Raw genomic sequence first — 13,256 nt, 5'->3', positions numbered from 1 at the left:
AATATCCTGTACAATATACACTGATGTACGATGAGTAGCCACGTATCCAGTTATATCACAGAGTAATGACTTCTGTCCCGTAAAAGCGACTTTTTGTACTTAACGATAAATTACTATCTCTGAGGCTAATAAGGGACTCAGATTATTTTAGGTTTTATCCCTTGGTGAAAGGGAACAAACATACCCACTTCCCTATAAATCCACTGGAGGCTGCGCCTGTGTAGGTCACCTACGTAGGGGCAGCAATGTCCACTTTGTGAAATTCAGGGGCGAAAAAGTGGTCACTCTGCAAACTGTGTCCTCTGACGCCCATGACGTACCACCCGATAAGGATCAGCCAAAGGATGAGTGTGCCATCAGCCCATAGGGAACCGGTACGTCCTCCTTCCACAGGATTCCCTCATCAGATTGGTGTCCAGCAGATCGACTAAAAGTAGTCAACACATCGTTTCCTATGACCCTTGTGAAGGGCAAACAGGACGCCCCAGTGACGGAACTCCCCAGACTTGGCCAGATATACTCACAGGGACCCTGCTACATATAGGTAGTGGAGCGCTGTTTCCTTGGAGGGCACAACGATGGCACCACCAGAGACAAGGCTGGCAGGATACAGAATAGACATTGCATGCGATACTGAGAAACACCACAATATACCTGTAGCCCACAGACACCTAACAGTACATACAACCAGGATGTCTGCCCATCAATGATATAGAACATGGCCCATCCTGACCAGGGCCATAGAGCAAAGACCAGACTGCAGCACAAGTTACTTAAAGGATAATTCCGCCAATAACTGGAAATTGACGAGCTAAGCGCTGGTGGGAGACTGCAAGATGTAGGGGATCTGATGGACAGCCGGAATTATGGACCCCAATTAAATAATCTTTTAGGACTGGGTTTAACTTAATTTCCAGTCTTGGGTGGCGTTCCACTTTACCAGTGATAGACATAGGTCCAGGCACCTACCTGCCCATCAGCAGCTCTATCACCCTGTCCTCCCTGGAAGTATCTAATTCAGGAAGAGCATGGTCTGTCCGCTGCAGAATCACATCTTTACTCGACATCGACTTATGGAAATTTAGGAGGTTTTGGTGAATACGAGATGAAAAGATCCCTGGAGAAGCCCTAAAAAAAATAAAAATAAAAATAAAATAATTATATATATATAATTTTATAATAACGTTGTAATTCGGGATACTGTTGAAGTTAAATGTTTATTTCTGCACTTTGAGTGCAATCACCTGACAACTTGTGAAGTGTAATCCCTATTATCCCAGACAGGGGGCAGTATCGGCTCCATATCAAGGTCCACATTAGGATCCAGCCGCAGAGCTGATTCAGTCATGGCGTCTCTCAGCCTGCTGCCTTGGTGTAAGAGAACTGGAAAACACAACCATGTGGGGTTAATAACATAATATAAGCTGGGTTCTCTGCTCGATAATAATAAATTGGTTATATAATATGGACACAGACTAATGAATGGGTCAAGACCTACCCTCCGATGTAAGAGAATGAAAAATAGCAGCCACCTCCCCCTTAATGAACTTCTTTATCAGCAGGAAGGCCTCAGTGCACATATAGCAATGACAGAACAAAACACCAAGGAATAGGAACAAAAAGTCAAAAACCATCATCAACATGCAAAGCATCCCGACCTTCGTCGCCTAATGAATGGCTTTGGAGAAAAGGATTTATTGGCAAGTAAAAAACAAACAGTGAGCTGGGAATCGTCAAAGCCCTAACACTAGTAAGGAGGGAGTATATGGCTCAAACCAACTCCATGTTCCTTCCACAGTCCACCTTTGTGTGCACCAGACAGATACAAAAAAAATTGTATATGTACAATCTACGGTGTTCATATCGGTTAATTAAGTTACACACAGAAGTAAAGCTAAACACTGCGGCTGTTAAAAGGGAATACTGCCAACACTTAACAAAAGCCAAACTATATACACAAACAGCGCTGTGAAATAGCGGGTGATCTCTGTAGTATATACCTTAATAGTATAGGTAATCCCTCCTAGCGGATACTAATAAATTTATTCTAAGAACAAATTACATTAATGACGGAGAATATACGCAAAGGGAATTGGTCACTCACTGGAAATATAAAACCACACGCATTTATTGCAGAGAATTAAAAAACAATCAATTAACAGATTCATAGAGGCATTCAAAATATCCAATTATACCTCTATATTTGTCCCAGCAGCGCTAATTCTATACGAGTATAAGGTCCATTGCAGTCTCATTTATACATAATACAAACCATTTAACAGCAGCGCAATTGTGTTCATGGAAGAGAAAGACCACTTTCATATGGAACTCTCCTCGTTCAATCCTTTTAAGGGAACACTTCTCCCCCACCTGATGGTAATGGTTGTGTCTGAGTAATAAGTCCCAAAAGAGATATTACCGAGCTGTTCAAGTAGTCAAATATTTTACAGCTTTGCTCTAATGTGTTCTATGCACAAAGTCCATTCATTCCAAATTGGACGCACTTACTAATTTATCTAATGTATTCCAGTGTGCGGCTGCACTACTACGACTGTGTACAAAGAGGAGCTGCTTACCCACTGCTGACGTAGCTCTTACTCTGACCCCCCCCCCCCCCCCCCCCTTGTGACACTGGTATGCTCCTAATCAGTGACTGCACTTCTATTACCACATATGGAAATAAACTGCTCTCCAGTTACTACGGTAACCTACATTCGGATTGTACTTTCAGAAAGGAACTTTTTTAATAACTCCTGTTTCCCTATTGCTGCATAGTCCTGTACCAGGACTATATGAAGAGAACCTAGCGAAGGTGAGCACGAAGGTGAGCAAAGGAGGACTAATATAGTGGCAGGAGGACAACGCTCTGAGGCTCCCAGAGACCGGACCAGTCTGATGGAAAAATAGACTTATGGAGAATAAAAATTCAGGTGCCAACCACAATGAATTATGGGTAGCAGGAAGGCACAAGATGAGGAAGGAGTGCCCGAAAATTGTGTGAGCTCTTCAGAGACAGGCTACTGCAGTGGTAATCGATAAATTCCAGTTCCAAGAAGGAGGATGTGAGAAGTCCTAACATAGTGCTGGGACTTGACAGACTGAAAACCCAGCCTGAGTGGTCCCCAACCCTGACAAATATGGCACTTTCATAAGTCTTGACTCATGATCGCTGTATGTTACAGAGGAGAAGGTAAAACATGGATGGAATGCCCAAACTAGGCAATATCTAGGCACAGTAGACCACCACCACTCTACAAGAGAGCATCCGTTTCCATCCTAAACTTGAGCCACATGCCCATCATCCCACAGACGTCCTGCATTATCCCAATTGTAATAGAGGAGCATTTTAAAAGCACATTGACCACCAATTCTACCACTTGTCCTTTTTTACTGCTCAGGCTCAGAAACAGACCCATGCCTGGGGTAGCACTGTCATTACCAAGTCCCTCTCACCTGTAAGCAAGTCTTTAGCTGCAGGAGCAGAAGTTACACTGGCTTCATCTTTGGGTGGGTCAGTAGGAGATCTCTCCTGTGTTATACGAGTGGAGATCTTATCTGAAGCATGAGTCTCAGACACACGAACATCTTCTCCTTTAAACAAGTCCTGATTAGGCTCTGTGTTCTCTTTGAAGTACAAGTGATCTCTGCCCCTACAAGATAATTACAGAACATTCTGAATAAGAGTTAGGAGCAAATACAGCTACTGGGTGCAAAATGTGCAGCTACAAAGTAAGTACAACTCTTGTGCTGCAGGGCGGATATGTAAAATGTACAACCTGATATGCGAGTGTGAAGCAGCTCAGCATCATAGCGCAGTGCGACCTGTATGTGTATGTAGCATGCAGTATATGCCCTGCATGCACAATAGGTTTGTATTTGCATCCCTTGCAGTATAACATGATTTGCTAAGCTGCAAGTGGGTGAAATTTGCCAACCCATAATCAGCCCCATAATGCGCTCACATTAGTAAATTTGTATTGGGCTATTTATTCTCAGAATTACAGCCAGGATATCAGACATTAGCCTCATACCTGAAGCAGGAAAATGTAGTGAATGTCAATAGGTAAGAGCTCTCTGGCAGCATTGTGTCACCTTTATCTGATAGAGGGCAGCACAGTGGCTCAGTGGTTAGCACTTCTACCTCACCGCACTGAGGTCATGAGTTCAATTCCCGACCATGGCCTTATCTGTGTGGAGTTTGTATGTTCTCCCCGTGTTTGCGTGGGTTTCCTCCGGGTGCTCCGGTTTCCTCCCACACTCCAAAGATATACTAGTAAGTTAATTGGCTGACCAAATTAATACAAGTCTATGTGCATTAGCGAACTTAGATTGTAAGCTCCAAATGTGAGTGAGTACTCTGTACAGTGCTGTGGAATTGGTGGTACTATATAAATAAATGGTGGTGATGATATGAAGTGTCTCCGTGCACACGCAAGCACTGTTCAACTGAGCCCATCACCTAATCACAGCGGAATCAGGCACATTGTGACACTATCCCATATTCAGTAGCTAATATCATTAAGGAGGTATGAGGCACACAGTGACATCCCCCGCTCAATTGTCAGAGTGAGCATTAAATCATGTACATAAAATATATTTGAATATGTGTTCAGCTCTTAATGTTAAAACATGTGATTTATTCAGGAGTGCACTTGATTTGAAACTATGGGGATGCCCAAAAAAGACAGAGGAGCATGAGGGGCATAGAGGAGAGGGGCAGTCATTGCCTCCTAGTGGTGGGACATAACCCGCCATCTTTCTCCCCCTGAATAAACAGCTGATGTGTTCACTCCTGTAACAGATGCTGCTGACCACTAGCTCCATGTACTGGGGCAATAGGATATACATGTAAAATATAAATTAGAAAACAATCTATAATAATTGAACATGGAAATCATACTACATTATGCAAAACGTTAAAACCTAATTTTGAGACTGTAAAAATGATCAGAGATGAGAACTATTTTTATTGATATTAATAAAAGGAGCTATATGAAGACTTCAATGGCTAAAATGACAGAGGAGTATTCACTTCTTACATAATAAATACAACAGAGCCTGGAAAAAGCATAAAACTAATGCAGACATCAATAAGGAGAAATTATCAGATCCTATTTCCTTCCTGTCGCCCCTACAGTAAGTGTGTAGCGAGGTACATAGAGTGGGTTTAGGACAGTGGGGTTGGGGGATTCAGGCTTTTGTTATCCCCCCAGTAGAGTCTGCAATATAGACACTCCAATATACAAAGAGGCTTATTCAAATATCTTTATGCTAAAAATCACACTGACAAGAGCACAAGAACTGTATGTCCCCTATACTTATATAATGTGTGTGTGTCATTCTGTATAATTACACCAAAACTATTGTTTTTGGTTGTACATTTTTTCTATCATAAACATTAATTATCATGAACAAAATGTAATCCTCCAAATTAATTTCCAATAAGTAACTGTAATACTTTAAACGCATAATAGCAAGGAACAGTTGCGGTCAAAAATATTGGTGCCATTGCAGTTTCCTCTAACCATGAGGTGAAGTAAAATTAGTATTTGGTCTCCACAACTCTTCCACTGTTTTTAATACGGACCTTTCTAGCCTTTTAAAATCTGAAAATTAATAGAAATGCAATGACAAAATGATTGACATCATAGACTTAATATTTGGTAGCACGGCCTTTGGTCAAACTGCAATCAACCACTTCCTATAGCCACGGAGGAGCTTGCTGCTTCTCTTTACTGCCGGCTTGGTCCGCTACACTTGGGCAAACCCCAGTTCTCCCAAACGTGAAGGGTGACGTCTCTCAACTGAGTTTTCAGATCTCTCCACAGGTGGTCTGTGGGATTTAGATCTGGACTCATTGCTGCCACTTCAGAACAGTCCATTGTTTTGTCTTAAACCATTCTTGGTACTTCTTGAAGTGTGCTGGGGGGGGAGTCATCGTTCTCTGAATGACCCATGACCTTTGACAGAGAACCAGCTTTTGGGCACTGGGTTCAACATTGGGCTCCAAAATGGCCTGGTAATCTCCGGATTACATGTTCAAGACACCCAGTGCCAGATTCAACACAGTAACCCCAAATATCTCTGAACTTCCTCCATATTTGACTATAGGCAAGGTGTTAACTTGAAGAGCTTCAATTTGCTTTCTGTAAACCTAGGTTTACCCAAAAGCTCTAATTTGTCCTCATCTGTCCAGAATAGGACCGGAATTTGGCAACTGATCAAGGTGTTTCTCCACCATTCGAACAGTCCTGTGCTGCAATCTTCTATCAAGTCTTCCCTTGCGTGCAATCACGGGAGGTTGGATACAGAGTCATGGGCTTTAATTCCTAATAACATTACATAAGGTGGAAACTGGAACATCAAGGTCTCTTGAGTTTGATTTGTAGCCTTGAGATGGTCCCTGCTTGACTACAATCTTCTGTCTGACCTCCTCAGACAATTATCTGGCTTTCTTCCTTTTCCCCATGCTCAGTGCAGTACAACACATAAGGACACAAAACAGTAGTATGACTCTTTTCTCTATTCAAGTGATTTTTATATTGCAGGCACCTGGTACTTACAGCAGCCCTGGTGAGTTCAGTTCCAAATCTAATTATTTCTAAAAAGGTGCCAATATTTTTGTCCGGTTCAATTAAGGATTTCTGTGGGGAATTAGCAACGACTTGGTAAAGTTTTCTACTTTTTGTGTTTTATTCCCCTGCAAACCCTAAAATTATATATGTGGATACCAAAATATTTTTCAATTTCAAGAAGAAATGTTGCATGAAAAGAAATAACTGCAATGGTGCCACTATATTTGGCCACAACTGTACATGATGAAAGTACAGCTTCAAATGCTGCTGGTGTGACAGCATCACTCTGATTCGGACTAAGTATCCCAATTACCTGAGGGTGGATAATTTGCTGCTCTCAGAGTCCCTGCGGCCTGAGGACAGGCTTCCAGGATGGAATGAGTCTGGCTTAGACAGGTGACCTGAAAGCCCAGTCTCCAGGCTGATATCTGTGTTGGGGATACAACTGCCGCTGTCATAAGTCTCACACAAAGGTTCTAGTGCTACAGAGACCTGTTCCAGGCAGAGAAAAAAAAGCAAACAAGAGTATTAACTGACATGGGGGCTGCTCCACTGCAATTGAACAGTGCCAGCATATCCTGAATTAATCAAGTACAATATATTTCATATCCTCACCTGCAGTTCTCCCATTTTCTCTGACGTTGGGGAAACAACTGTGAAGAAGCCGTTGAGTGGATGCGTTGGAGAGAGACGTGAGAAATGATTGATCTGTGCACGGCCAATTGGTAGATGGTCAAGTTTGGTCATGACCTCTAACACAAGTGCACCCATGTCTGTAGGGGACGAGAGCACGTTAGTTAGGACTATGTAAATACACACCACAAAAGCAGAAATAATTAAATATATCACAACCTCCTACAGGAAGTACTGTCATTACACTTGATCAAAGCAAGAACGGGGTTTATTAGCTTACTGACAAACTGGACACCGAAAACCAGTCTAATTTGTGCATATTACATTTTCAGCGTAAGTACAAGACTGTCTCTGTAGGGCTTACCTGTAAGATATGAGGTGAGCTGTTTAGGTCCACAGCGAACGGCATATCGTGTTGTTGTTTTAACCCCCTTCTGTTCAGTAGAAGTGTCCCTTGGATGGAAGATGGTTCCATCAGATGTCTCCCCCCACCAACGAAGTCTTACAACAACATATTTTGGAGGTTTAGGCACTGTCCAGAGAATCTTACTGATGGTAACCCTCAGAAAACACCGGAGCTGACCCTCTACAAGAGGTGGGAGACTAGTGGACGGGCAAATATCTGTTGCTCCTGTAAAACCAACACAGAGGAACAGGCGCTAGCAAACAATAAATAAGACACATTTAAATGCACAGATGCCAAAACAATTTAGTGTTTACTGTATCCTTTTACATTGTTACATACTCTTATAAACCCCCTAATAAACAATATCATATTCATACCACTCAAAGCCACCTAGAAAAAATATAATAAAATCTTTACTATATACCAGAAAACAATAGGGTGAAAGTTGCAGCCTTCCGATGAAGGTTTAAATCATTTTCATACTCTGGCTTCAAGCAAGTGGAACCTTTAATCTTGGTATTAACTAAAATGTTACATAGTTCAAAAACACAAAGCCTTCATTTACGAACTGCAATGCATCCGCGTAGCAAACTGCCTTTGTTTTACATTGGTGCACCTAGACAATCCCGCTTCACTAGCTCTCTGCTTTCAGGGCGGTCCCCAAAAACTAGAAGACAGCCTATGTTTGCCAGGAGGTGGAAAAAAGTCAAGAGGCAAACTGTGCAAAACAATTACACATCACATTACTCCGAATTCCACCGATGCTACTAGTACCCATCAGCATCACATTGCACCCAATTATAGTTTGCTACTGAGTAACAGCAATTACTTTATGTTCATTCATTAAGTCAATTGTACAGTACTTGTACAGGGATGAATTCTGTACAACAATTTTTGCATGCACTGAATCATTTGTCATTTTTGAAACTTCTAGTTTAGAAAGAACTGATATTATACACACGGTCTGAGTTATGTAACTGCTCATTCTCCATCAATAAGTTGTTACAAGGTATGCCCCAGGATTTTCTTATATTTAATATGGAATATCTCTGCATGTAAAGGCTACAGCCATTTTTCTAACAATCAGTATATTGGTTAGTTTAAATGACTCATATAGTATACATCACTTAGTCCATTCCTGCCCTAGTAATAAATGTATTAATGCATGCACATATTGTAAGGCAATATATCTACCCATGGAAGCTATATTTATCAAGCTGCCTTCAGTGTTCCTTCTTTCAGCTCTATTCACTGTTACTATCCAAATCTGCACAACTTGTCTCCAATGACATCCAAGCAGAAAAATGAGTGCACAACAAACATCAATTTAAAAATAATGCAAAGTATAAGTTCCCCAGGCCCTGTCCAGTCTCTAAGTGCCCCTACAATATACAGATACTGTCCCATCAAAGAATATAACTGCACCAGGTCCTGTCCAGTCTCTCAGTGAGCCTACAATATACTAATATTGCCCCATCCCAGACTATTACTGCCCCAGGACCCGCTCAGTCTGTAAGTGCCCCTACAATATACAGATACTGTCCCATCAAAGAATATAACTGCCCCAGGTCCTGCCCAGTAGGTAAGTTCCCCTATACTATACTAATACTGCCCCATCCCAGAGTATTACTGCCCCAGGCCCTGCCCAGTCTGTAAGTGCCCCTATACTATACTAATACTGCCCCATCCCAGAGTATTACTGCCCCAGGTCCTGCCCAGGCTGTAAGTGCCCCTACACTATACTAATATTGCACCAACCCAGAGTATAACTGTCCCAGGTCCTGCCCTGTCTGTAAATGCCCCTATACTATACTAATACTGCCCCAGGTCCTGCCCAGTAGGTAAGTGCCCCTACACTATACTAATACTGCCCCATCCCACAGTATAACTGCCCCAGGTCCTGCCCAGTAGGTAAGTTCCCCTATACTATACTAATACTGCCCCATCCCAGAGTATTACTGCCCCAGGCCCTGCCCAGTCTGTAAGTGCCCCTATACTATACTAATACTGCCCCATCCCAGAGTATAACTGCCCCAGGTCCTGCCCAGTAGGTAAGTTCCCCTATACTATACTAATACTGCCCCATCCCAGAGTATTACTGCCCCAGGCCCTGCCCAGTCTGTAAGTGCCCCTATACTATACTAATACTGCCCCATCCCACAGTATAACTGCCCCAGGTCCTGCCCAGTAGGTAAGTTCCCCTATACTATACTAATACTGCCCCATCCCACAGTATAACTGCCCCAGGTCCTGCCCAGTAGGTAAGTTCCCCTATACTATACTAATACTGCCCCATCCCAGAGTATTACTGCCCCAGGTCCTGCCCAGTCTGTAAGTTCCCATATACTATACTAATACTGTCCCATCCCAGAGTATAACTGCCCCAGACCAGGGTAATACATTGCGCAGGGACACACCCATCCTCATGTCGCCCAGTAACAGCCCGCACCTTTCTTCCTCCGGCTCCCCACTTTCCCGTTCTTATTTCCCCGGCTCTTCATCTTGTCTCCCCGCTGTCACATCCCTCTCACCGCCGCCGTCACACGGAAGCTTCCCTTGGTTCTCCTGGCAACCATGGAGCGTCACTTCTGCTTCCGCCCCAGCGTCCAATCAGGAGCCAGAGGAGCTCGGCGCGCGGGGGCTGTCGGGAGTGACAGTTGCAGCGATGATGTAATAGGTTTTCCTTCCAGCTGTCACGTGGCCAGAGTGTGAGGTCATGTGATCGATAAGATGTCATGTGATCAGAGTGATCCGTTCCTCTCATGTACACTGACACACTTACAGCCTCTGGCTACTAGAGCATCATGGGACTTGTAGTCCTAAAAAGCAGCAGTAGTTGCCTATGACTAATACAGCAGTTTGGAGCCATGTTTAAATACTGTATACAATCCATACCTCCCAACATTGTCCCCATGCACTCCACCACACAGCTGGCAGCCAATGAAAAATAGGGACATTTGTAGGGACAAATCTTTAAAACCTGGCACTGTCCCTGATAGTAACTTGTCATCACATGACATGGTGTATGCATTTATATGGCAAGCTCAGTTTGTTTCATTCTGCACTTTTATTATCTGTCTGACATCTGAATTTACCTGAGATGCTTTGGGGCATATTCAATTGTCGGCGGAAACGCAGAAAATCCCGCTGTCCGTGCACGATTACCGTAATAACGGTAATCGTGCACGGAAAAACAGTTAATACGATAATTTACTCACTGGATTTTAGCTTGCAGCTCCCTGAGCCGCGAGCTGAAATCCAGCTACAAATTACGTATTAACTATAATAGTTTTAACGCCGTGGGACTTTTGGACAATTGAATACCGGTATTCAATTGACAGCGGGATCGCCAAAAGTCCCGCGCTCTAAAAATATTACCGTTAATATGGTAATTACTCGCTAAATTTCAGCTCGCAGCTCCCTGAGCTGCGAGCTGAAATCCAGCGAGTAAATTACCGTATTAACGGTATTTACACGCAGGATTACCGAATTAACGGTAATATTTTTAGAGCGCGGGGTTTTCGGCGATCCCGCTGTCAATTGAATACCCCCCTTTGTGTCTCTCATCTTTATTTTGGGATATTTGCACAGTATTTTAACATTTTTTAAACCTGGCTATTAACTTGGTAACTTTTTGTAGCTGATACTTTCTGAACCTGACCACAAACATTGATATCACCAGATGGTTTGGCCAATTAGCCCAATATCACCATATATGTGGCCCGAAATCATTGGTGATACCTGGTATCAATGGGACCATTATTGGGATGATGACTCTGACCTAATTAACAGATTGCTTTACCTGGAAGTGATCCATTCCATGTTATTATTATTACCATTTATTTATATAGCGCCACTAATTCCGCAGCGCTGTACAGAGAACTCACTCACATCAGTCCCTGCCCCATTGGGGCTTACAGTCTAAATTCCTTAACACAGTCAGACAGACTAACACACAGACTATGGTCAATTTTGAAAGCAGCCAACTAACCTACCAGTATGTTTTTGGAGTGTGGGAGGAAACCGGAGCACTTGGATTCAACCCAAAGGTTGTCTGCTTCATACTGCGAGTGGCTGTTCCTGTTCTCATGTACATGGACTGATAAAGTTATCATAAGAAAAAAAAAAACCTGAAAAAAATACAAAGCTCTGGCTGTAGCCAGCTCCCAGAAGCCTCCGCGACTCTACGTGTGATCCGGAGACAACAATCAGAGGGCGGGTCCGGCTGTCTCCACGGAAACCGCTCTGGCTGCTGGGCTGAGGCCTGGAGGGGACTGACTGGATGTGCGTGTAAGGAGGAGAGCCTGAGATACAGGGGGGAGAGCCTGTGTGCGGGGTGAGCTGTGATATAGGGGGGAGAGCCTGTGTGCGGGGGGAGCCCTGTGATATAGGGGGGAGAGCCTGTGTGCGGGGTGAGCTGTGATATATGGGGGGACTGACTGGATGTGCGTGTAAGGAGGAGAGCCTGTGATACAGGGGGGAGAGCCTGTGTGCGGGGTGAGCTGTGATATAGGGGGGAGAGCCTGAGATATAGGGGGGAACCCTGTGTGTGCGGGGTGAGCTGTGATATAGGGGGGGAACCCTGTGTGTGCGGGGGGAGAGCCTGAGATACGGGGGGAGAGCCTGTGATACAGGGGGGAGAGCCTGTGTGCGGGGTGAGCTGTGATATATGGGGGGACTGACTGGATGTGCGTGTAAGGAGGAGAGCCTGAGATACAGGGGGGAGAGCCTGAGATACAGGGGGGAGAGCCTATGTGCGGGGTGAGCTGTGATATATGGGGGGACTGACTGGATGTGCGTGTAAGGAGGAGAGTCTGAGATATAGGGGGGAACCCTGTGTGTGCGGGGAGCCTGTGATATAGGGGGAGATATAATGTGTCACAGGGGGACATAGCTGTATATAGGGGGAGATATAATGTGTCAGAGGGGGTAGAGCTGTATATAGGGGTAGATATAATGTGTCAGAGGGGGTAGAGCTGTATATAGGGGTAGATATAATGTGTCGGAGGGGAGAGAGCTGTATATAGGGGGAGATATAATGTGTCACAGGGGGACATAGCTGTATATAGGGGGAGATATAATGTGTCAGAGGGGAGAGAGCTGTGTATAGGGGGAGATATAATGTGTCAGAGGGGAGAGAGCTGTGTATAGGGGGAGATATAATGTGTCAGAGGGGAGAGAGCTGTGTATAGGGGGAGATATAATGTGTCAGAGGGGAGAGAGCTGTGTATAGGGGGAGATATAATGTGTCAGAGGGGAGAGAGCTGTGTATAGGGGGAGATATAATGTGTCAGAGGGGAGAGAGCTGTGTATAGGGGGAGATATAATGTGTCAGAGGGGAGAGAGCTGTGTATAGGGGGAGATATAATGTGTCAGAGGGGAGAGAGCTGTGTATAGGGGGAGATATAATGTGTCAGAGGGGAGAGAGCTGTGTATAGGGGGAGATATAATGTGTCAGAGGGGAGAGAGCTGTGTATAGGGGGAGATATAATGTGTCAGAGGGGAGAGAGCTGTGTATAGGGGGAGATATAATGTGTCAGAGGGGAGAGAGCTGTGTATAGGGGGAGATATGTGTCAGAGGGGAGAGAGCTGTGTATAGGGGGAGATATAATGTGTCAGAGGGGAGAGAGCTGTATATAGGG

At 44.1% G+C, this 13,256-nt stretch overlaps 2 protein-coding genes across 6 annotated transcripts in view; one reads left to right on the top strand and one right to left on the bottom strand.

The window, feature by feature from the left end:
* Nucleotides 1–10,200, bottom strand: part of C2CD3 (C2 domain containing 3 centriole elongation regulator) — a 49,043-nt gene extending 38,843 nt beyond the window's left edge. For both annotated transcript variants that reach the window (XM_075198496.1, XM_075198497.1), the window contains exons 1-7: nt 10,064–10,200; nt 7,573–7,839; nt 7,191–7,348; nt 6,889–7,067; nt 3,454–3,650; nt 1,245–1,383; nt 970–1,128 (exon numbers count right to left, since the gene is read on the bottom strand). In XM_075198496.1, the coding sequence (XP_075054597.1) occupies nt 970–1,128; nt 1,245–1,383; nt 3,454–3,650; nt 6,889–7,067; nt 7,191–7,348; nt 7,573–7,839; nt 10,064–10,115 (1,151 nt within the window). In that variant the 5' untranslated portion in view covers nt 10,116–10,200. The remainder of the gene's footprint in view (nt 1–969; nt 1,129–1,244; nt 1,384–3,453; nt 3,651–6,888; nt 7,068–7,190; nt 7,349–7,572; nt 7,840–10,063) is intronic.
* A 1,588-nt stretch (nt 10,201–11,788) lies between these two features.
* PPME1 (protein phosphatase methylesterase 1) overlaps nt 11,789–13,256 on the top strand; it is a 30,653-nt gene continuing 29,185 nt past the window's right edge. The window contains exon 1 of one of the 4 annotated variants that reach the window (XM_075198491.1): nt 11,789–11,904. The gene's annotated coding sequence lies outside the window, so the exon portion shown is untranslated. Of the gene's footprint in view, nt 11,905–12,392; nt 12,415–13,256 lie in introns of those variants that run through there. The other 3 variants (XM_075198492.1, XM_075198494.1, XM_075198493.1) reach the window with 3 other exon arrangements.

Source organism: Mixophyes fleayi, chromosome 2, assembly GCF_038048845.1.
Source record: "Mixophyes fleayi isolate aMixFle1 chromosome 2, aMixFle1.hap1, whole genome shotgun sequence".
In the NCBI taxonomy this organism is placed as follows: Eukaryota; Metazoa; Chordata; class Amphibia; order Anura; family Limnodynastidae; genus Mixophyes; species Mixophyes fleayi.
Note: the sequence above shows the minus strand (reverse complement) of the source record. Positions and strands in the feature narration are given on the sequence as shown.